The 23,728-nt window shown below is 35.8% G+C and overlaps 1 protein-coding gene across 2 annotated transcripts; it reads right to left on the bottom strand.

Moving 5' to 3' along the window:
- Window positions 1–1,017: 1,017 nt before the first annotated feature.
- LOC110693225 (trafficking protein particle complex II-specific subunit 130 homolog) lies at window positions 1,018–22,889 on the bottom strand. Of its 2 annotated transcripts, XM_021870364.1 has the most exons (21): window positions 22,417–22,771; window positions 21,143–21,372; window positions 19,787–19,968; window positions 18,068–18,251; window positions 17,614–17,704; window positions 16,848–17,008; window positions 13,972–14,061; window positions 13,485–13,646; window positions 13,082–13,143; window positions 12,887–12,977; window positions 11,867–12,030; window positions 11,511–11,718; window positions 7,922–8,467; window positions 7,628–7,840; window positions 7,123–7,498; window positions 6,741–6,831; window positions 6,592–6,676; window positions 4,475–4,664; window positions 3,113–3,408; window positions 1,533–1,626; window positions 1,018–1,432 (listed from the first exon to the last, which is right to left on the bottom strand). In XM_021870364.1, the coding sequence occupies exons 1-21, from the start codon at window positions 22,478–22,480 to the stop codon at window positions 1,257–1,259; spliced, it is 3,756 nt and encodes a 1,251-aa protein (XP_021726056.1). In that variant the 5' UTR covers window positions 22,481–22,771; the 3' UTR covers window positions 1,018–1,256. The 2 variants fall into 2 exon arrangements, with proteins under 2 accessions (XP_021726056.1, XP_021726057.1); XM_021870365.1 differs by lacking the exon at window positions 1,018–1,432 and having other exon boundaries at window positions 1,556–1,671; window positions 22,417–22,889.
- Between the last annotated feature and the right edge of the window lie 839 nt (window positions 22,890–23,728).

Raw genomic sequence — 23,728 nt, 5'->3', positions numbered from 1 at the left:
AAATTTAGGACTTGGAATTGGAACCAGCGGGTACTGGTTCCGGTTCCGAGTACCCACTTATGTATATAATTATTAAAATATATTATAAATTATAATACTTATATATCTTATTCTATTTTCATTTTTAGCGTTTAACACTTGTATTTATATATGCATTAAGCTATTTTATTTATATTAGGTATTAATATTTTTATTTTTTTTACTAACTAGATACATTTAACATAAATTTATTTTTAAAAACTTATTTAGTGTAACATATGTTGGGTAATCAAGTACCCAACCGGTTTCGGGTCCAAAAAATCGAGAATTGGAATTGGAAACGGTTACAACCGGGTCCTTAATTTATTACCCGGAATTAGAACCACCGGGTCCAATTCCCTTTTTGGACCCGCCAGTTCTGAATCGGTTATGAGGAGGGAAGGAAGGAAAGTGGTTTAGGGGCGGGGGTGGACCGGCTGTGTGTGTTTGGGGGTAGGGAGGGCCGGCCAACCATTTTCGGGAGGTTAGGGAGGTGGTCGGCCAATTTTCACGGTGGGGGTTGGCTTGGATTTCATGGTGGAGGTGGCTAGGATTGTTTTCGGTTTTTTTTTTTTTTTTTTTTTTTTTTTTTTATTATTATTTTTTTAATATTACGCCAATCATGTGCTGACATGTAGCATTTAAAAAAAAAAAATCCCATTTTAACAGGTAATCAGTTTTTGGGACTATTGGAGGCAAAGTCAGAGCATAGTTAGGATTATTAAAAAATAAACCTTAATTGGATTATTAGAAATAAATCGGCAATAATTAAGATAATTAAAATGTATTTTACCAAAATAAAAGGCCTATTTATCATTTAGCAAATACTCTACTTGTACATTCTGAGATATCAAATAACGGCAACTTTTTATTCTCTATGTACTACCTTTTGAATATCACACAAATACTCAAATATTGCAAAGTTATACATGAAGAAGAGATTTCATGCATAAAATTTAAAAAATAAAATAAAATAATAAAAATAATAATAAAAAAAAATAAAAACAAAAATTCCCCTTGTTTCTTTAAAACTGACTTGAAGAGAGATTACAATGCAAGTTACAAAAATGTTCCTCATCCTATTATGTGGTGGTAATTACAGATTGTACAGACAGGGTACTCACAATGCTGAAAATTTTCTAGTGCCTAGTGATCAATACTGCTGTGAAAGAATTACAATCTACTGACTTAAACTACAAAAATCAATCAATAGTACAAAGATAAACACCCTTTAAATATTACGCTGGTATACAGTATGAGGAGCTTAGAGCAGGAGGGAAGACACAAACCAAATGTGGTGCAGGTGGATTACTACTTATATTTGCCTCGTCAATATCTGGCAACCCAAGATGAGGGGGGCGTACATACCCAGCCACTAAGGGTATACACAAGATTGAGATGATAATTCTTGAGCCTGAATATATTACAAGCATATTAGTTCCTAAAAAAAATTATCGAATCCAAATATATCGAGTTCACTTAAGCATAGAGTTTGAACTTTTGACTGCTATTACCTTGCTTAGTAGAGAGAGAGATATGCCCGCGCTTTCTGCCAGCAATCATCCAGTTTTCTGAATTTGCATCAACTTCGTATAATACTTCCTCGTGCTGAAGACAAGAATGATTACAAACTACTTATTTAAAAAGCAAAACCTGAAATAACCATACAAAGTATATGACATCCTCTATTTACGCAAGTTTTAGTAACCTGTGCGGAGAAAAGACAAGCCAACAATTACAGTTGCAGTATCAATTACCTAAGCTATTCATAGCCAGCTAAATTAGAGAAAACGAGCCTTGGCATATCCAGAGAGGAGACTCCAGCAACTTACAAGTCTAAGGGAGGTGTTATCAGCTTATCGCAATACCACTTGGCAATAACAGTTACTCCCTACACTTATACAGTGGTTATTTATAACCTCTTCTTCACATGCGCTTAAACATATTGCTAAATAAGGTCACAAAACCCTTCCTTACATGTAAGTTCCTCATAAAAGTTGAGCAAACTAATAAGGTGTATAGCTTTCCTCATTTGGACATCCAATAGCAGCTAATATTCTCACTCAACAGCATGATTAAGGGATTAGAATATACAACAAGCCACCCTAAGCTTTGATAATATCATCTCTACTACATAAGCCAACTCTAGGAGTTTGGTGTCCACTTGAGATCATCTAAATCACCCTTATTATTTGCGTACTCTAATAAAAAGGTTGTACTACCTCTGTTTCATATTTTTTGCAACTTTGGGGTATTATTTGTGAGATATAAAATATTCCAAAGTTGAAAAAATATGAAACGGAGGTAGTATATTTTTTTTGAAATTTATAGCATGCATCCCGTGCATATAAAATTATAAAGCTAGTAAGAGGTAAGAAAATGGGCCAGGGTCGCCCCTAGAAAAGGAGAGTTGTGAAACTTGCAACACCCCCCCCCCCACCCGAAAAAAGTAATAAATAAAAATAAAAAAAGAGACGATGGAGTAACTTCCTGTACTTTAAAAGATGATTAGTTCTATCTCTTTTTCTCTAATGTGAGAACTGTATATAAATATAGATGTCCCTTCAATCACCTAGGTTCAAAGTAGTAAAGATCTAGACTAACAAGGTTGCCAAGTAAGTGAAACAGAGGGAAAAGCTTACAACTATCAGCAGATCAAGACACCAAGCACGCAGGAATAGGCCTATGTTTGTGAATGAAAAGGAACACTTACAGGATATCAACAAAAGTGAATACTTTTATCACAAAAATTAATTTTTTTTTTTAAAAAAAAAAGAAAAAAGTGACAATCAAGCCATCCATATTTCATGTGGACACTGGCACACAGCTAGAGAATACAATTAAGAGTGCTATAAACTAGTTTGAACTAGAGAGAATTAGTCACGAAAGCATGCATGGCCACAGTGGGAAGCATAAGCTAGAATAGTGCTGACATAAATGTTGATGACAGGTGCAGTTGGCTCTCATAGCCAAACTCTCCCAAATCTTCAATCAGGGAACTATGAAAAAAGTGATGTATTATCCTGAATTGTACACCACTATTATGTTTGTTATGTAAGATACAACATTACCAACAAAGCACTTAATGACTCACATTGCTTTGAGGAACCATGTCTTCTGCATCCTTTAACCTCTCAATCCTCCAATTCACAGTAACAAGCTGGCCAACCCTAAGGCTATCTGACGGAAATGGGAGAAAGCCAACTGCCAGGCATGGGTCCAGCACAGGTCTTTGTAAAATAAGAGCACTCTTAAAGATCAAATCCTGTCCTACACTCTCAGTTGCGGAAGACTTGATTATGACAGGCATGTGTGCTCCCATGGTTCTATCTCCATTAATCTTATAACTGATATTTAATATACTTTCTGCACCGGATGCCCCAGTCTCACCTGCAGCAGGAGGAAATAACAAACAATTTACCGAATTATTAGATGAAGCACATGAAATATTATGAAAGCAGCCAACTGTATAGCGATGGTTCAAAAGTAATCCAATTAACTGTATTTGCAAATGCTGTTCCTCAATGCAAGCAGAAAAGGACAGGAGGGGACTGCCCATTATTGAAGCATATTTCCAATTGCAGACAAAAGTTTTTATAATGAACAAAAAAGAGATAATAAAAAAAAAACACCAAGAATGAGGGCTAAGAACAAAAACTACGAGCCCTTGCGCTATCATGAAACAGTTTATAAACGTAAGTATCACTTAGAACCCAATAAAAGACTAGTTATACAGAACATTATAAAAAAAAAAAAAAAAAAAAAAAAAAGGGACCTGCAACCTAAACAAGGGGAAGCTACAACCTCTGTTGGTTTATTCCTTCCCATAAGCACTGCCAAATGGCCAATGGAACCATCTTCAACACTTCAACAAGCCTACCTTTCTCATCCCTTATTTTTTCAAGCCATAAGAACATTCTTCTTAAAACAAGGCTGGACCCAGCTTAATGATTAGTGCCAAAGAAAAAGAACTCAATGATAGAAGAGTAAAAGATGATTAAAAGACTCTTCCCCCTTAGGACGCAAACTACAATGGAATGAAAGAAATCCCTTCCCTAAATTTAAACTTTAATGATGGTAAATTCTGGCTTCTTGACCAACTGACTTTCAGCATTTGTAGGCACAAATTATTAGTTTTGACTCTTTCATCCACTCTCCTCAGTGTGAGAAAAGTAAAAGATGGATGTCAAACAGTCTTTAGTCACTTTGTGTGTCTGTTTGTGAAAAACTGTATGCTAGCCTTTTCCCCTTAATAGACAAGATAAAACCCCAAGATTAGCCTTTTATAACCATTTCCACCTACTCCTTGAAAATAGACAAATCAAAACATCCTAACAAGTGGACAGAAGCACCAATTGAAGAGTTTGAACTCAAGCCCTTTATATAGATTTTGTAGTACAGCAAGTAACAAGTCATGCATTACCATCAATATCAAGCATAAAATTTCTCATAATACCTTTGACATTCATGGAACCAAAGCATATGCTGAACAACATGCTAGCTTTTGAAGAAGGAGAAACAGTGAGAGGAAAGAAAGCTGAAGCTGGTCGCCCATTATTCTGACAGTTGTGGACGAATCCATCTTGAAGATCCAGCCGAGCATCATGAACACTCAAAGTAGCCTTAACTTGAGAGTGCAGAGTAACCTGAATAGACACAGAAGCAATGTAAAATATATGTCTATTTGTCAAACTACATGCATAATTTAATCAAAAGCATAATAAAAAAAATGTGAATATGAATGTTATTTTGCATTCCCTAGACATTTTTTCTCCGTCAAGTCAAACTTAACAACGATAACCTAAAAACAGTGCTCAATATCATTGGCCCTTGAATGCAAGTCGAATAGTCTTCTTGTGGATAAGTTGGAAGGATAAAAAAGAAGAGTTGATCTATATCCTGAAAATAAAGTTTAATAGATACTCCCTCCCTTCGAAAATATAAGACATCTAACTTTCCAAAGCTCATATTTTGACCGTTATTTTATCTAAAATTGTATGATAAAATAGTATCTATATTATAATAAAAAGTAATTTTTATTCAAAGCTACCGGTCAACCAGTGTTTTATTAGTCAATGATGCAGATGTAGCACTATTATCGTTTATTTCACTATCTTTTTAAGAAAAATATACTCAAGAGAATTAGATAAAACAGCCCACCCATCCCTACCTTAAGACCCTCCATGTTACAAAGCACTACCCTTGCTTGGTAAAAGCATTCTACTAAGAACATAATCAACAGTCAACAAGAAAGGAGATGTGAAGATGCCTTGAGTAAGGCCCTGCAATGCCCCAAACCAAACAAACCAGCTTCTAAGAATCCCATAAATAAACACATAGATAATACTCAATAATCTTTTGCGATAATAGACCGATCTTCTTTGGAACAAAAGAGATGAAGTTCAAACTCTTTCTCACTATCAGTCCCAAAGAAGTCCTTATACATTTTCAGATGATCTTTAAAAGAGATCAAAAACTTATTAATTATATCCTTACCAATTACTGCTTCCTTAATCTGTTCCCTAAAAGGGTGCTCTAAACACTTACTATCAGCATGAGATATATGATTCCACATCAAGGCTATAATTATTGGACGATCTTCTGATAGATATTCAGAATTTTAAAGAGCAATAGCCTTGTGGATCCTCACAGACTATAGCTTCTTACCCTTCTCACTTGTACATATAAATACAACTTTTAATATTCACCCCCTTAAATACCATATTCAACCCAGTGTCCACCTCTTCAGCCTTCATTTTCTCACACAATATCGCCTACTCATTTTCCAACCACATCCATACCTCCAAAACCTTCCACTATGCATTCCTCCACAGCTTCTCCTCCATGAGACCATTAACAATATCCTGCATATCTGATGTTTCCATCTTGTTAAGAATCCCTCCATCACCAAAAAAAAAAAAAAATTGGACATTTCAACTTTTCAACATCTTATACATACCACAATTCACTCATTAACACAAAAGCATAGAGGAAAAGTCACAGTTTCAATAGTGGACCATTAGAAGTCACAACATCAATCGACTAATGTGAAAGTTCACTTCATTATTCTGATTCCTGAGTTTAAACACATGTATTGTATCGTCAAAGAATTAACAACCGAAAGTACCAAAGTTAGGCATCCACCACGCACTACACCACTCCTTTCCTTACTCTCAGGTACACCAGGTCAGCTCATCTTTGTAATTTTTTGTTGTGTTATAATGTGACAAATCGTTTGTCAATTCTGAGTGAAACATCATATTTACTCTTTTAGAAATATAGAAAAAATGGTGTCGACATTGACAAGATTTACAGTAAAAATTTACATGTACGAACAAAATAAATAATTTACTTCAACACAAATAACAACATTATGGCAATACATTCATATCCATTTATTTGTGGCTTGTCATTAGAATGATTAAAAGTACCCCATTGCTAAAGTAGCATCAAAACTATTCGAAACCACGTAACTACATAAACAATATGCACTTTTTAGCAACAACATTTTCAACAATTCATGAATAAGCTTAGCAATTTGTCTAGAGATAGATTTATATCAACAGTAAATACCTGGAGAAGCAGAGTACCATCATTGCATTTGTCAATGACGCGTGTGCTCACATGAAAGGGATCAGTAAAATGGACAGCCAGAGTCCTACATAAAACAATTTTGTTAAGTCTTGTATCACAAAACGATGCAACAACATCTACAACAGTACCTATCAAACGTTTGGTTGTGGGATATTCCGAATTCAAGTTTAAGAGCCATTGTCCTCATCATATCCACAATGCTCAGCCTCTGCGATGCCGCTGAACAATTAATTAAGGAGAGTTAAAAATAACAGACATAAGAAAGATAAACATTTTGTTCGACAGTACTTCAATTTTCTGGCTCCACACAATAAACATGTGGGTTTTTTTTTTTTGTTTTTAAGAGGGGGGGGGGGTGTGGGGGGAAAAGGGCAAGAATGGAAATTAGAAAGGTGCAAGAATATATTCCCTCGCTCTCATTTTACTTTCCCCGTTTGACCCAAAAGTTCTCACAAAAATTGGTCAAATGGAGCAAGTAAATTGAGGTAGATGGAATAGTTAACATCATACCTCTGGTAATTCCATCACTTACAGCACGAACTGGAATCCACAAGACAGAAATTAGATCACTTGTCCAGTCAGGCAACTGAATCTTGCCATCCTGCAGGTTTAATTGTGTAATATCTTTGACAAGAGGGGATGGAGAATTTTGTTCCCCAGAGTCTCCCATGTTAGCTATGCTTTTATGAGCAGTTGTGTATCTATCCATCTCAATAACATGAGATTCTTCAACTTCTAAACCTGGGCCAGTGTCAATGTGCAAGACACCCCCTTTAAGGGGGTAATCTATTGGTCTTACTATAATTCCAACCCACTGTACTTCATTTATCAGCAGAGGTGATGAAACAGCAGGAGTAAGATCAACCAGAGCTCTGGGTTTGAACACCTACATGATAAAAGAACACGTCAGAATGCTCAAATATATTCATGATCAGAGCTGAGTCCATGGCCAGCATAGGTTAGGAGCATGAAGCAGAATTATCTTGAGATCCATATCAACTGAGAAGGTGTATACCTTTAAGATAGGTCTAGTTGGCTTTTCATAACTCATGAAATCATCACTATCTGCAGGAGCGCCTTTGGAGAAACTATGAGATCTAAACCTCAAGTGTCCAATTTGACCAGTAAGGACTCCTAAGACATATGAACCTGGTTTTTGTGGCGGCAGGGTAAGTGCAATAGTGTTCCTTCCAGGCTTTAATATTGTCTCAGAAGAGATACTCGTAGCCTGAAAATTCATAAAACTAACAAGTTAATCCTTCACTGGATAAATTCAATTACTGCTACAAGAAGAGTTGACCAAGCCTACCTTAGCACCTTCATCAGCATTGTGAGTTTCCATCAGAGTAAGATTTAGTGATTCTAGGGTAATGTCATCTGGAAAGCCACTCCACACAGTCACCGACAAAGTACCAGGATCACCATCACATAGCTGCAATGGTCTCCCAGCATTCCCAGAAAATGTAATTAAAGATGACACATCAAGTGGAACTGGGTGCTTCATTTCACTATGTGCAAGGCCAATGACTTCTGCCTGAAATGCTTGTCTTTCTTTGGTTGAGAAGAGGCTTTTATCCAGAGACAATAGCCTTATACAAGATTGCAAATAACCAGCTTCATCCTTGAGAATCTTCTGACACTCGGCCAAGTTTGGAAGCACTTCAGCCAAAAGATCTTGCCAACCTTCACCAGCATAAAGAGCACAAACCTTCTCATATGAATTTGCGGCTAGGTCATACTTTCCATGTTTATGACACACAGCAGCAATTTCACCATCAAGGACAACTCCATGTCTTCTCCACCAGGAAAGATGGTAATTTTCGGCAGCTCCCTTTGTTAGTTCCAAGTACTTTTGCTGCCATGAATGAATAATGGACGAATTTGTACCCAGTATATAGAGAAAGACTCAAATTGACAGTCTCAACTCTTTAGGGTTTCTAATAAGCCAAAATTAGTGCCCTTTTTTAAAATTAAATGCAGACTCTCACGAACTAATCTTACTGATTTTCATGAAATGTATATTAAATACTAAAGTAACCAATGTGTTAAAGTTGACCTATGTCTCAATGTCAGTAATTAAAGTTTCTTGGGGCCGTGGGGGTCACCTGGAATGGGAAATGGGTGGGAAAATTTTAAGGAACAGCAATTCTGAGTTTTTTTGTCTATTTGAATTGAGGCTATTAGTTAATAGAGTAATGTACTCCTCAAAAAGGAGGGTAATAATTACCCACTAGCTCTAAGGTTCCCCCCTCCCTTTCTCATTCTCTCTTCTCTATCATCACCCTTTTTTCTAATTAGTCAGTCCCAGGGCAAAGCCACACATTATTTCTTGGAGGGAAGGGGGCAACAATAGGTAATCTCCATGTACCCAAATCATAAATAAATGCTGACAAAAACAAATCATTTTAAAAAAAAGTTATTAAGATTTGAACCATGACTTACAGTTATCAATAACCACTTGGTCATACAGACGATTCAACAACCATCATGCCAAGAGTTATGCCAAATGTAAAATTTTAGAAAGGAGAGGTCAAGGCCCTCTTCTGCCCCTGTATGTCACTCTATATTCTTCCCCTTCCCCACTAACGCTGCTATAAATCTACCTAGATTATTATGATAACTGAGAGATTAAGGGCAGAAAAGAGTTTGCAACACACGATGGATACCAAAAAAAAAAGTGTACATATTTAGAGTCATGACATGTCCTCGGCGTATATCTTCCCTCAACTCCGCTCTATCAAACGCCATATTTTCCTCAATCTCCAAATGAGTCATATCATCTTAATCACCCTCCAAGTTTTCTTAGGTCTTCCCCTAACCCTTACTGCCCCCTATCACTTTGTCACTTTTCAAGCCTCTTTACTGTCAAAGTGTCAATCAATCTTCAACTTAAATGGCCAAACCACCTTAAGCAATTCTCCCTCATCTAGTTCTCAAGTATCTCAACAGATATAACCCCTACTTTCGTCCTAATCATTTCATTATTCAATCGATCCTTTCTTGTAATGTATAGCCACAGATCAAACCCACTATATGCATCTTCACCACATTCATTTAATGACTTTGACAATGCTTCATAGTCTAACATTCCGTACCATATAATAATGCTAGCCTAATTGTCTTGGCGGTAGAATTTTCCCTTTAATATGGGGCAGGATCACATAAAAACATTGTAGCACTCTTCCACTTCAACCAACTCGCTTTGTTTCTATGAGCATCATTTCCATTCAATTTCCCATCCTTTTGAATAATGGATCCTAGATATCAGAAGATCCAAGAACCTAATACAAATATCCCATACAAGATGATCGTTCCTACCAAGTACCAACCTATTTCTAACTTTGCAAAACTTACATTCCAAATATTTCGTCTTACAGCAGCACATGAAGCCTACTTTCATTCTTGAAAGTTCTTAGACTCTTCGTTTAGTGAAAGTTGTTTACACTTTTGCTTTATTCTACTTTTGCAAAATCTTTTTGCTACCTCACCCTTCTTGTACTTTTTTACCTTTTTCTTACACCGACTCACCACATCAACACTCTCTCTTCAATTGTCTTAATTTATGGGCAAATAATAACCATAAAGGACTTTTTGGAACGAAGGTAGTATATAGCAAACACAGCAAGAAAAATCAACAACTCAAATGCCAATAATGATTATTAAGCCTTTTCAAACAAGCCATCCACACACAAAGGCCCTTTTACTTTCCCAAAACCTAAGATCTCCAAATAAAAATATCAAAAATTGAAGGAGAGGAATAAGATTACTCTAGAGGATTCATGATTTAAGTAATTATAAAAAGAGCTACAAAATATGGCCAAATGTATACTATATACTTCAATTCCCATACCCCTAGGCCCTAGCTATTCCAACCCTTAATATTGAGAATCCATTTTAAAGCAAATTTTAAAAGCCACATAATTCCCTTTAATCATAAACATACTAGGGTTCTTATATGGAAGAGGGGGAGGGGGGGGGGACTAGGGTTCGTTTCCAAATGCCAAAATTTCCAAAATGGACCTTAGAATTGTCCTAAGCAGGAACAAAGCCAATATTTAGGACAAAAGGGCATCTGTAATAGTGATTCCTTCTCTGAAAATCATTCATTGCCACGGATAATTAGGTCAAAGAGAAAATCACCAATATTTTTCCCACCAAGAATATGATTCTGGCCAACAATGGCAACAAATCCCTGAAACCAAAGGCCCCCTACTTTTCAAGTCCATGGACTAAAAAATTCTTCTAAGTAGGATGGTCTCTATTCTTTTCATGCAACCAAGAAAAAGACAAGTCCCTCGTAATTTTCTCCAACTTTTAGCAAGACCCCAAGAAATCCTATAGAGAGTTTCATGTTTTTTTTTTCTTCTTTTTATATTCCATTTAATCTCATTACAGCAGCACATGTCCCAGTTGCCGGGGCAAATGATGAATCTCTAGAAAGACCCGGGTTCAGAGCTCACCTAAGGAGGGGGAAGAGGGTGGGTGGGCCATACTAAATTGTGTCAACGGAGGAAACAAGTATATACTCTCGCTGTCCTATAATTTTTAATTTTGGTCAAATCCTATTTTTTATAAACCCCAAAATGTTTGTGCATTTCTAATATAAATGTCAATTTTTTAATTAATGAGATCGCGTTGAATAAATTTTTAGTAGAGACAAATGAGAGAACTCATGGATTAATAAGGGTAAATTTGGAAACTCGTAAACTTTTATTACAGCAATATCTAATTGAAGTCTTGCTCAAATAGTTGGATTTTCTATACAAAGGATGGAGCAGATGATAATAGAAAGTGATTCGGTTCATAACACTACAAGATAGGATATTTTGCTATCTTCAGTTATAAAACAGAACTAAACCAATAACAGTTGCAATGACGTGGAGTATGTAATATGATACCTCAAAATCCTCAATAGATGATAGAGATTTCCATAGATCGGGATCAGAGATTGTTTTTCGCAAGGCATGTTCTGCAGCAACATGGATTTCTGCCAGCCTCATAGGTCTATCAATAGACCCTTCAAAGTTTCCTGGAGTCGAATAATTACGTGACATGGATGGTGCAGGTGTTTTGCTAGGAGGACTTGCACCTCCTGAAACATCTAAGCTGTAGATATGCATAAGGTTTTACTTAGAAAAACAGGAAAAATGAAAAGACTTCAGCAGATAGATAAGAACGTTAACTAAAGCTATACATATAGTTCGATAAGGTAACAAGCAAGGTAGACAAAATTTAACTGCACTCATTTACCCACCCGTCATTCAAATTAAGCTGTGCGCCAAACATTTCAAACATGTTTCCAGCAGATAGAGAAGCCCTCCTTCTATTAGCTTCACGGAGAAGAACACAGGGCTCAATAGGCAATTGCTTCCTTTGAATACCAAAATGCTTCACTTTTGGACCTGATTGAAGAATCATCTGGACACACCAAAAAAAAGTCAAATATTCTTTTAAATTCTATCTCAACAAATAACAAAGAAGACCTTCAAGAAAGTATTTTCTTTCAGAATAGACCAAGAAACTTCACTAAAAATGATTCAGAACAAATAGAAATAATAAGCATAACAAAAAGAACATAAATAACATTAAAAAAAAAAATTAAAAAAAAAAAGAAATAAGAAAAAAGAAAAAGCAACTACAACCTACAAGTAAACAGGCAAATGCTATAGAGCCATTCATTGTTTCCCTGGAAACAATAATGACATCACGTGAACATGGATACCCAGCCAACCTGGAAAGAACTCCAGTAAGATCAGCCATTTCTAGAATCTGCTGTCTAAGGATTACCTTGACTTGTTTCTATCTTATAAGTTGGCCATTTGCATTTTAGTTTTATCGTACTTTGTTCAGTTACTCTGGACGTCGTAAATTGTTATTGTACGGCCTTGTCGTTATGACATTATCTTACAATAGTTCAACTTATTGAAATTAAAATAATTTTCCTCAAAAAAAAAAAAGTGGTCACGTTTTAGATTTACTTGCTTTTCAAGATTTAAACCTTGAATGCAGAATATTAGTTTTCTTCCAATCTACCCCTTCTTCATTATTTTTTATTTTATCATCAGCAAAAAGCAATTTTAATTTCCAAAAAGTTGGAAGAAGTGCTTCACATCATCCAATATGTAATAAATAACCCACTCTTTAGAACTCAAAAGGAGTAGACCATGGGATTGCAGAAGCTCTTCACACAAATAAAATAGGCACTAATAAACCCTGAGCAATTATAAGTTATAAATTAATAACTGACCGTCAATAGTAGCAACAGAAATATTACCTTTTCTTTCTCAAGAACTTCCGAAGCAGCATCAGGTGGAACCAAAGGCCAAACTGCTGGTTTGGGCCACGGCAACATGCTGAGGGAAGCACTATTTGGTGGCAACCAAAATAAGTTAAGCAGCAGAAGACAGTTCGAAGGCACTATACCACCCAGAAATAATTCAATGCATCTTTAAAAAACCTAGCAATTTACCTATTTGCAGGACTTCTCTCAATATCTGTCCCGTATCCTACTAAGTACGCAAGCCTCATAAACTGCCACAATAATATACCCATGTCAGATAGAGAAGAAATTTCTGTTGGGAAGGGGAAAACTGGTAAGGAGGAATAGATCCACAGACATACATACATACATACATACAAGCATATATTTATGCATTTGAATAAGCAAATGAAAAAAAAATAAAAAAAATCCAACATACTTTACAATTTTACATAGGTGATGTGATTCGATAACTCCCTTATCTATTAAACAGTAACTCTTTTATGAAAATAGATTTTAATCCTCAACCAAATATACTAAGCTCATCAGATGATACAACCCCAACAATTTTCCTGATAGAGTAACCATACCCATAAGACTTTAGAATATCTACCTTGACCCGGCACAATGAAAAGAGATCACCCTGAAGTCGGTAGAACTCCTTTTCTACATCAGGGACTACTAGTCCATCTTTGTAGTTTGCAGCAGCGGCATTGAGCAAAGCCAAGCAAGCAGTTATTACCCAAACTTCACGCAAACAGAATGGCAACATGCTCTGGAAGAAAATAAAAGGTTCAGTAATGAATTGAGAATATTAAGACTTGCTTGAAAGCTTAACAATAAACTAGGGCTGGCAATCCCTGACCCGACCCGAACCTGACCTGAAGTTACTAAAAGAAACCCGAACCCGACCCGAACCGAACCCAAACAACCCTAATTCAACCCGATTTGACCCAAATTTCATATATCGTAATAATATTAAGTTTTACACTATTTTTGATAGTTTCTAAGCATAACCCGAAACCGACCGAATTCTGACCCGAAACCGACCTGCTAACCCGAATTGCCAACCCTACAATAAACTAGATGAAACTTTGTACCTCGTAGAGTGCCAGTGCCTTAGAGAAGCTTATGATAAATGAATAGCCTCTAGATGCTACCTCGAAAGGACGACTTAACTTGAAGAGAAGCTGCAAACGTCAGCATAAATCTCTGCATAAGCTATCAATATTACTTGACAATGACAAAAAGAAAATAAGTAAAGCCAAAGAATGAATGGTCTTGTATTAAACAATTTCAAGGATGTGAATTTAAACAAAAGCAAAATATATATGGATGATGCCACTTAGCATAGTAGTTGCATGGTATCACAAACGCTATCCAGTCACATTCTATAACAGAATGAGAGAATCACAAGTAAGCCCAAAGCATACGCTCAAAAGACAACAATTATACAGTACTACTACGCAAAGAAGCCCAACACCAATTTCTAAAGATTCTTTCAATCCCCTCAAGCCATGATACCACAAGTCCACAACGCATTAAATTAAGTGTACCCCCAAAGAGCCTACCTCTCCTTATTGGCAAACTAGGGAATTTTAAGAGTTTTCTATCATAAAGATACAACTTTAATTTTCTGATTAAGTTTCAAAACAACTTGTCCTCTAATGTACACTAATCTACGCTGAAATATATTATCTATTTCTTAAAATAATGCAGCTTGCAGGCATGTAGAAAGAATTACAAGAAACACCGCAATGAATCAATATGCCAAACTCTGGTAGTCGGGCGTCCAAGAGACTAAGAAGCGGCAACAAATCCAGAAACTCAAATTTGTGAGCTCACGCCTCTTGAATTCTCAATCCTCAGAGGATTTATATTGAATTAACGAAAGAGAATACATGGTTTCTACAAACGTTGAATAGTTCTCTCATACCAAGGAATCAAATGGGCACCTCTTAGAGAAGCATTAGTTGCTGTCATCTAGAATATTTATAAAAGTTGTATTTTCACTGTGTCAACAGATACTCTATGATTCACAAACACTATATGGGGGAAAAAACAAGTGCACGACATTAACTTATAATAGAGGGAGATAATGTTTCCATATGGATCGTGTTTGTGCTTGGTCTCTTGTTCGTTTCTTGTTCACAAAAAAAATTCAGAAGCTAATAACTGTGTAATATGACAAAAATGTCAAAATGGGCTGTGTTCATGTTGAGTCAACTTCGGTAAATTTTATGTTTATGTCGGTCTTAGATGTGTTGGTATCATGTCAGAGAATGCTACTTCTAATTTCAATGCTTCTTATGGTGTTTTTATGTCATTTATCTTACATTAGCGATAAGGCTAAAAACATAAAGGTGCTCGTTCTCATGTAAAATTATAAATAACGTTTGTGCTCCATTGAAGTACACACATTACATGCATGAGTTACATCAAGTCTAAGGAATAATTCCAGCTTACTAAGATACTAGGAACTTATCAATTCACCTAAAACACACTTTATAAACAGGAAAAATAAAAGCTCTTGACACACTCTTTAACATCACTCCCCAACTCCTTAACTTCTACGCATCATAGCAGAGCCCCCAACCCTCTCCTTGTGGAGTGAGAAAATGAAATGATACAATGAACACAAAACTTGTTCATCTGAATGTTCCTTCACACCTCCCTTGAGTATTACAAAGCATTGTTAATATCACATGTCTCATGAATTTGATGCACTCTACAGAGACAGCCAAATAATTAAGGGGGAAGCACCAAACTAAAAAGACAAATCCAATGAAGGATGGCATCACGTTGACAGGATAATCAAAAGTTAGACATTAACTGAAAACAGATTTACAAGGGTGAAATTTAGGTATGAGCAAACTTTAGAAACTTAAGGGATACACATTGTGTAAGGGTAAGAAGAGCCTCAATAAATAACAAGTGATAAAAAGCTGATTGAGTATGTATTTATGTATTACTACTAATTGGATTGCTTATATCATTACAAAATGACTGGATAGAGAGAAATGGAGGAAAGGAAGAGAAGAGAAAGCGAGGAAAAAAGTCATCCCTTATTTGGATAGCTTATGGAGAAGGGAAGGGGGAGGGGATTTGAAGGTTCCATTTTTCTTCTCCTTTAATAAATCAAATCCTTCCAATATTGGAAAGATTTGGAAAGAAATTAGAAGCTCACTCCCTCCCTCCTCTTCCTTTCCTTCCCCTTCTTTATACTCTTCTCCCCTCGCTTTCCTTTCATAATTGCTATCCAAACATAGTGTTTAACGCCTAAGACTTCTTAGCTGATGAATTAACCCCCACTCCCTCTACCTTTGATAGGTAATAAGTTACAATATAATACATTGCTGAAGATTTTTAGATATCAATACATATTCATAACACAGAAGGGGGCAAATTGCTTTCTTTCTCAGAGCAGATTTACCAAATTTTTATGCAGCAGGGCTTCTAGGAGAAGCAGAACAAAAATCAAAAAATGATCCTATTCGATTCAATGGAAAGAGGATAGAAAAGGATGCAGAAATGACAACAGCCAGCAATATCAATCATTTTATGACCAGAACCTAGACAATCTCAGCCACAATTAGAATAACTTACTAGACATTTGGCTTCAATGAAGTCCATCACTAAAGGTCTAGATGGCAGCATTAAGCCATCAACTTAGATAACAAACAAAAACAACAAAAAATCAATATATATATTGCATTGTCATATGCAGCTTTGTTCGGTGAAATTTGAACAACCTAGCACTAAGCAAAGGGTTCCAAAAACAAAGATATTATGTTACATGGATTATCCAGCCAGGGTATGTGTGACCTAAATATCAGGCCTAGCAGGAATTTTGCTTTTTTTTTTTTTCCCCTGAATTCAAGTTTCCAAGTATCAAACTCATCTTTCAACAAGGAAATTTCGCTCTATAACGTGTCCATCTGATACAGCTAACAAAATGAATAAATCGCTTTCATACCTTTGCTTGACATGCAAACAGATACTGACGGAATTCAAACTCTCTGAAAGAATCATCCTGAACTATTTGTGCCAGTGGTTTGATTCCAGGATTTACCAGTGCAGCTTGATCATCACCTTGGTCCATTCCACCAAACTCCTTCCTCTTTCCACTCACATTTACTAAATAAAATTTAGTGTTAGCATAGTATTTTTTTTGTTAAATATGTATCATTATTCCCTAGAATGAGGAAAGAGTTGTGTTAACAAACACAAAAATGCATACAGGCTGACAAACTTTAGCAAATACAGTAGTAATACAAATTTGATCAACTGAACCTTCTACCCCTAACAAAACATCATCCAATGACATTGTAGGAACAAGACAGAGAAGAAGCTGGAGAAAAAAAAAAAAAAAAATCTTAACATTGAAGCAGTAAGGTTCTTCATTCAATTATCCTATTCATACAAAATTGCCCTTCCCCATGCAGAGCTTCCCAAGAAAAGTGAAAAGATACACTAAAAAAACTCAAATTTGATAATAAACAAGATTCCTGAAACTTTTCAAAGTCATGAAGCTCGACAATTCAAAGTTCATATAACTAGAGACAAACATAAGCGAAACGATACACTAAAAAAACTCAAATTTGACAATAAACAAGATTCCTGAAACCCTACAGTTTATTTCAAGCTACAAAAAAACATTATAATTCTCACTTCTCGAAAGCTAAAAGAATTCTAATTTGCAGATTAAGCCAATCACATAAAGTAAGCAATGAACAAATTACCTGTTTCCAAATAACAAAGTTCAAGCTCATCATACTCGCGTAATGAATCTTCATGAAGATGAGCCATCTCAAACATAAAAGCCAAGCTTTCCTAAAGCAAATAAGACAATTTCAGGCCAAAAGGAGAACAAGTAATAAAGTTATGGATACCAAATTTATTAGATGAAAAAAGACTATAAATAATCATAATAGTACTTCCTACATCCAAGCAAGGAGCCAAAGACAACAGAAAAAAGGTTATAAAGCCAATTCAAATACAACTTAGTGACTCCACAACAAAAGGCAAACCGGCATTAGCTAATTAAAAATTCAGGATATCCAGCGTCTAGAAAAAAAACTAATCATGAGGGGTCACCATGAAGATGTAGTCTAAGAATAAGCAAAAATTATAAGGTACATCTAGCTGAAGCATCTATCAACAGCTGCTATTATGATTAAGACAGAAATTCAAAACCTTCAGTATAAAGAAGTTACAAAAGTTCCAGATTGGCATAAATCGTTGCTCGCTCAGCTTCCGAATCTCTTCCTCGTAAAACTGAACTCGCCTATCCAATGTATTACGAATACACTCCATGATCTTAGACTCAAAGTCCTCCCAAAAATTCGCTTCTGGTCCATGTAAGTCTAGTTTGCAACACCTGAGAGAGAAATTCCCAAAATTCAGCAAAATTTCCAAGAGAGTTCATTTTGGTGTGAAGTATTCCACTCAAATTATGCCACATTTGTTCTTTTATAGGGTTGCATCCAACACATTTTAGGCCATTTTATAATCCACACTCGAAGGAGAAAAGGTATGGATAATGAGAATGGAACCAACCAAAAACACTAGGAAATATTATATTGAATTCGCAGGACACAATCAACCACCACCAGAAACCTAACAGAAATCTTGTATACTCCTTCCTCTAACTTTTAGACAACCCCCAGCATGAACAGCCAAAAAGGTCCCAATTACCTAGCTTACCTGATATTTGACAGTAGACAGTTAAGCACAAACACACCTAGCTAAAGGTGAGGAGGTCCCCATTCTTAGAAGGCAACATGACATGACGGTTTAGATATACCACCGCCTAGATCATCATCAGATATCTAAGGCTGTAATAAAAATCACAGAAATAAAGAATGTATGCACGACCACAAGTATAGATATCCTAATCAAAACCAACTGATCTTCCAAAATATCACTTGGTTCATATTCATTGGTGACAGGTATGAAAATGATTATATGATTAGTACTCACACCACCCAATGATAAGTATTACAAATCAATAAAAACCCTATGTATAGAGATACACCAAGAGTTATAAAATAAAAACACCCTTCGTTCTTTTTGTTGGTTAAAATTATTGTAGCAACATAAACCAAAGAGGGTAGGAGAAAGAGTAGCAAGTGGGGCATGTAAAAGTAAAATTAGGAGAGAGTGTTTAAAGTGATTTTATGTTTTAAATTAGAAAAGAGAGTGTTGTAAGCTTGTAACTTGTAAGCGGCTTTTGTGTAAGAAAAATTAGGAAAGAGAGTGTTGCATGTGCGTAAGATGGAAATTAAAGTTTTCCATAAATGGATTAAAGAGGATGTGTAACTAACATTTATAAACGAAATGAAGTAGAAAGCATAACCAGTAGAGAAAAAAATGGAGGGAGTAGTAAGCAAGAAAATTTTATAGGACGGTATTAACATCATGCCACAAGTCAATGCAAACCCTCTTCCAATTTAAATTGCAGTTTACTATAGTTGGAAAAGCGTAGTTTAAACTTTGGAAGCTACACTCAAATAATAATTCAGCATATTATGTGTTGAAGCTATCACATAAAGATTGTTCATGCTATAAATTTGAGCAGATTCAGACAGATACAACAACAGCTGCTATAAATACTCATGATCAAAGGTTATCAGAGTCTGCCAATAATCCAAAAAAGATCGCAGAACACAAATATATCCTAAACACAACAAGTTATGTGATTCTATACTTCCACTCAATACAAGTATTATTGGAAAAATTGTTACTGTAATTGTTAGTTGATCAGTATACTAGACCAAACAAGCACGTTTAATGTGGTGTAAAACTGCACCTTAAGTCAATTCTGTAGGTCACACAAGCTCTAGGAATGACATAAATATACTATGCAGAATCATAATGCAGGAAAACATATGCTCCTTTTTGCACTAAAAGTACCTTTCTCTCTTTTTTGAGCTGAATTCCACTTCCACCTTGACATATACCCTTTTCGCCATCTTGGTAGCTTGATCATTGGTGGGATGAGCTCTATTCACAAACACAATGAACCACTCCTTCTCATCATTTTGTGTTAACAATTTCACTCTAGGTTTGAGGATGGATTTAAACTCATCAAGGTCCTGCAGCATATATATCGAGGGATAGAAGCAAGTAAACACGAAGCAAAGAAAAATTGCAACCAAATAATGAGAGTAAGGCTAAACAACAACATTGAGTATGCCTGTAATTCACTCATAACTATGCTCAATAACACCCCCCCCCCCCCAAAAAAAAAAAAAAAAAAAAATAAACTAAAAAACATAACTACCAAAATTTTGGAAACCTATAAAAATGATAACTTCCGCACCAAATTCCAAGACAGTAACTGCAGACAAATTTTATACAAGAAACATTAATCATAATTTCATATCAGCAAAGAAATGAAAATATAAAGGTAAGAAAAGGAAGCAAAGCAAGTTACTTTATTCCAAATCACGTAATGATGTGGCTCTCAGGAAAATATCAGTAATATATTCGAATCAAATACATTCAAGAGAGGTTACAGTTTTAATTTGGATTTTGGTAGGGTGAAGAAGACAATGCTTTGGCACAATTCAGTGATGACATGGCATTATTGTGGTGTGCTTGGCTAGAAAGAAATAGTTGAACTTTTAAGCATGAGTCTATCCCACGTGATTTGATATTGGACAATGCGACTTCACTAGCCTCTTTAGGTGCTATAGCAGCTGGGCCTTTCTCAAATTATTCTCTAGGAAAGATGAAGAGGAATTGGACAAATTTGTAGTTTTTAAGAGTTTCTTTGTAAGGACACCTTGTCCTCCTTTCGTATTACCCTTGCTAATACTCCCTCTGCCCTCTTTTCATGATCAATCTTTAAAAACTTTGACCAAAAAATATCATTAATACATACAAAAAAACACTCTTGTGATATATTGTTGGAATCCTTTCAGTGCATAACTTTTTATAATTATTTGTTATTAAGTAACTAGATACTAATGGTCATAGATACATCTTGAAGACCATGCAAATGAAAATGTAAAAAAAAAATAATGACCGAGAAGGCTGCAAAACACTTTGACACTCAATCATTAAGAAAATGTAAAATCAAGAACTTTCTAATTCAATAAGGATGTATCAATTTCAGAACAGCCATGGCCTTTGGGATCACAAAATGGAATAAACTATACAAGAAGAATTTTGTCAATTTTCACAGAAAACGCATGAGAAACACTTAATTTTAAATTGAAGGAACAAGGAGAACAGTAGAAAGTGATAGAAAATTTAATTTTTTACCTCACATGTAACAAGTACCACAGTAGCATACTGCTCCCGAAACCAAAACAGTGACTGCTCCTGTGGGAAGCGGCTGCGAAGCCTTGAATCTGTGGTCAATATATATTCAGCTGGCAGTTTCTCCAGAAACACGGGATTCCGAGTCTTGTTATTTAGACAAGCCTTTTTGAATGGAAGCCGCTCTTCAAATAAATTTTTGACATTTGGCCACAAATCACTCACATCTTCGACTGAAACATAGTTGTATGTGCATTAGCAATGAATGTTGACAAATAAACAAATGTAAATGCAGCATAAAAGAACAAGAACAAACGGATCAATGATTTAATATAGATATGCACGAACATAAGAGCTCAAATAGAAAAAAGGTAACCAAAAAAAAAAAAAGACCTTGCCTATACCTCCCCATGGTGAGGCTTCTAACATTGGTAACTGTTATGTCTTCCAGGCTGAAGTCATGACATGGTATTACAACTTTACAAGTATCCATCTCACAATACTAGAACATAGTTTACTCAAATGGCTATTGATCACTATTCGCTAACCATTTTTTTTTTTTTTTTGTGGATTAATGTACGCTAACGTTGACTGTATATTTTTCAATTAATGACTTAATGTGTTAGTTAAATGCGAGGAGCTTTTCTATGTTTATCTTAAGAAGTACCCCCTCCCTCCCCCCCCCCCCCCTATCTGTAATCAATCCTTAAATTTTTTTTGCTTCTACTCCTTAAATTCACTCTTCCTTAAAAACGACAATATCAATAAAAATGTACGAGGCGTGATTTCTCATATACCTTGGACAAGGCCATCTAGTAAGTGAGCATCAAGTTTTAATATAGTCCAAAATCCAATTCCTTAGTAGATTCCTATGTGAAAGATTGATACCCTGTCCTCAAATTACTTTCTTACTAGCAAGCCGATAACTCCATTGAATCAGCACAATTATCGATTTACCACATACTCTGTATTGCCCAGATTAAAGGAAATCAAGTTACATGATATCCCAATAATTCCATATCAATAATTGCACCCTAGAACTAAGTTCTGCATTGTATTAGTAATCTTACACTCTCAAACATCAGAATTATAAAATCAAACAATGTGAGTTGCGAAATCGAATCAATGCAAATCAAGCAACAAACAGATTTCATTGGATCAATCAAACAGCAAATCAAAAAATTATCATTGAAATCAAAATGCTAATCTTCTGAATTGTGCAATTGTTCAGCAAAAATAATAATTGAAGTTTACGAGAGGAGAGAGAAAGAGAGTACCAGCAATGACGAGATGATCGCAGGTATTTTTGATAGCTTGGAACTGCGCTAAGTAATTCGCCATGATTGATCTGCAGATGAAGAAGAAGGAATCATGCGCTGATCGCGCAAGATTTAATCAGGAAGAAGAAGAAAATCCAGGGTTTATGGATTGAATGTGAATTGAAATTATGGTGGATGTTTTCAGTGTTTAAGGGAGTAGAAAATGGAGCAAAGAAGCATCGACTTTGCTGCTGCTGTTGTGTTGGTTCAAATGTTGTTCTTCACCCTCCTCGCTTCTCCCTCCTTTGAGGCTTCTCCCTCTCTCTCTCTCTCTCTCTCTCTCTCCTCTTCTTCTTCTTCGGTGTAGTGATTTTTTTTTGGATTTTTTAATATGAGTAGACAAACCTTTGGCCGGTTCTTCAAGAATGAACAAACCTTTAAATCTTTCCATTTTTGACAAAAGTTTGCATTTTTTAGCCCATAATGGACTGAGTTTACCTGCAACCGATAAATGAAGTCAACATTAGCCATGTTGACCTTTGGGAAGTTAGTTTCCCTCCAACACCAATTGAAGCGCCATTACTCTTCAACCAACCATGTCGAATCAGCCATTAATGCTGGGAAAAGCGCGCTTCTCCTCCCCTATTACCCAAATGACGCTCTATTCCTCTTTCACTTTCACTCCGCACAACAATCTTCTCTGCAAATTGCTGGTCCCCAAATATTTTTTTCCTAAATTGGTTTGCGATTGTACTGGTTTGGTGCAAGCATTGAAGTGAAATTAAAGCTACTGGGAAAGCCATTGGGGTCCTCGACTCATACGTAAGTGATATGTTCTTTGTAGAACCCTAAAGCTGATTATTTTCGTTGTTAATTGCAAAATTGTGTGCGAAATTGTCAATTTTTACGGATTTTCTGGACTGAAATTGCGCACTGTTAATTGCGTTTTGGACTTAGGTTTAGTTGTTAATTGGATTGTTGTTGTTAATTGGATTGTTGCTGTTAATTTTGTGTCTGAAATTTGGTATTTTTCATGTTGGTAAATGCCAGATATGGATCCTTTTGCTACTGTAACTCTTAAGTACTGGTATGGGGAAACTTTTAAAACTTTGCATAATAGGACATTAGTGTATGAGGGTGGAAAAGCTAGGACTTTTAGTATTGATCCTGATGAGTTATGTTGGTGGTGGTTAGAGGACTTTGCAAAACAATGTGGGGTTGAAAATGTGGATGTTTTGTGGTATTTGGAACCAGGGTGGCCATTAGGGAGTGGGTTAAGGAAGGTTTATTCTGACAATGAAGTGAATGGGATGAGGGAGATTCTTTTGAA

The sequence above is a fragment of the Chenopodium quinoa genome, unplaced genomic scaffold, assembly GCF_001683475.1.
Source record: "Chenopodium quinoa cultivar QQ74 unplaced genomic scaffold, ASM168347v1, whole genome shotgun sequence".
Lineage (NCBI taxonomy): Eukaryota > Viridiplantae > Streptophyta > Magnoliopsida > Caryophyllales > Amaranthaceae > Chenopodium > Chenopodium quinoa.
The sequence above is the reverse complement of the archived record's forward strand: the minus strand, read 5'-3'. Positions and strand labels throughout refer to the sequence as shown.

Coding starts and splice junctions, on each gene's coding strand:
- LOC110693225 (XM_021870364.1), bottom strand. CDS start 22,480: ATGGCGAATTACTTAGCGCAGTTCCAAGCTATCAAAAATACCTGCGAT. Junction 12,031..12,886: donor AAGTTCTTGAGAAAGAAAAG/GTAATATTTCTG, acceptor TGGTGTGTCCAG/ATGATTCTTCAATCAGGTCC. Junction 4,665..6,591: donor ATGGTACTCTGCTTCTCCAG/GTATTTACTGTT, acceptor GTGTCTATTCAG/GTTACTCTGCACTCTCAAGT.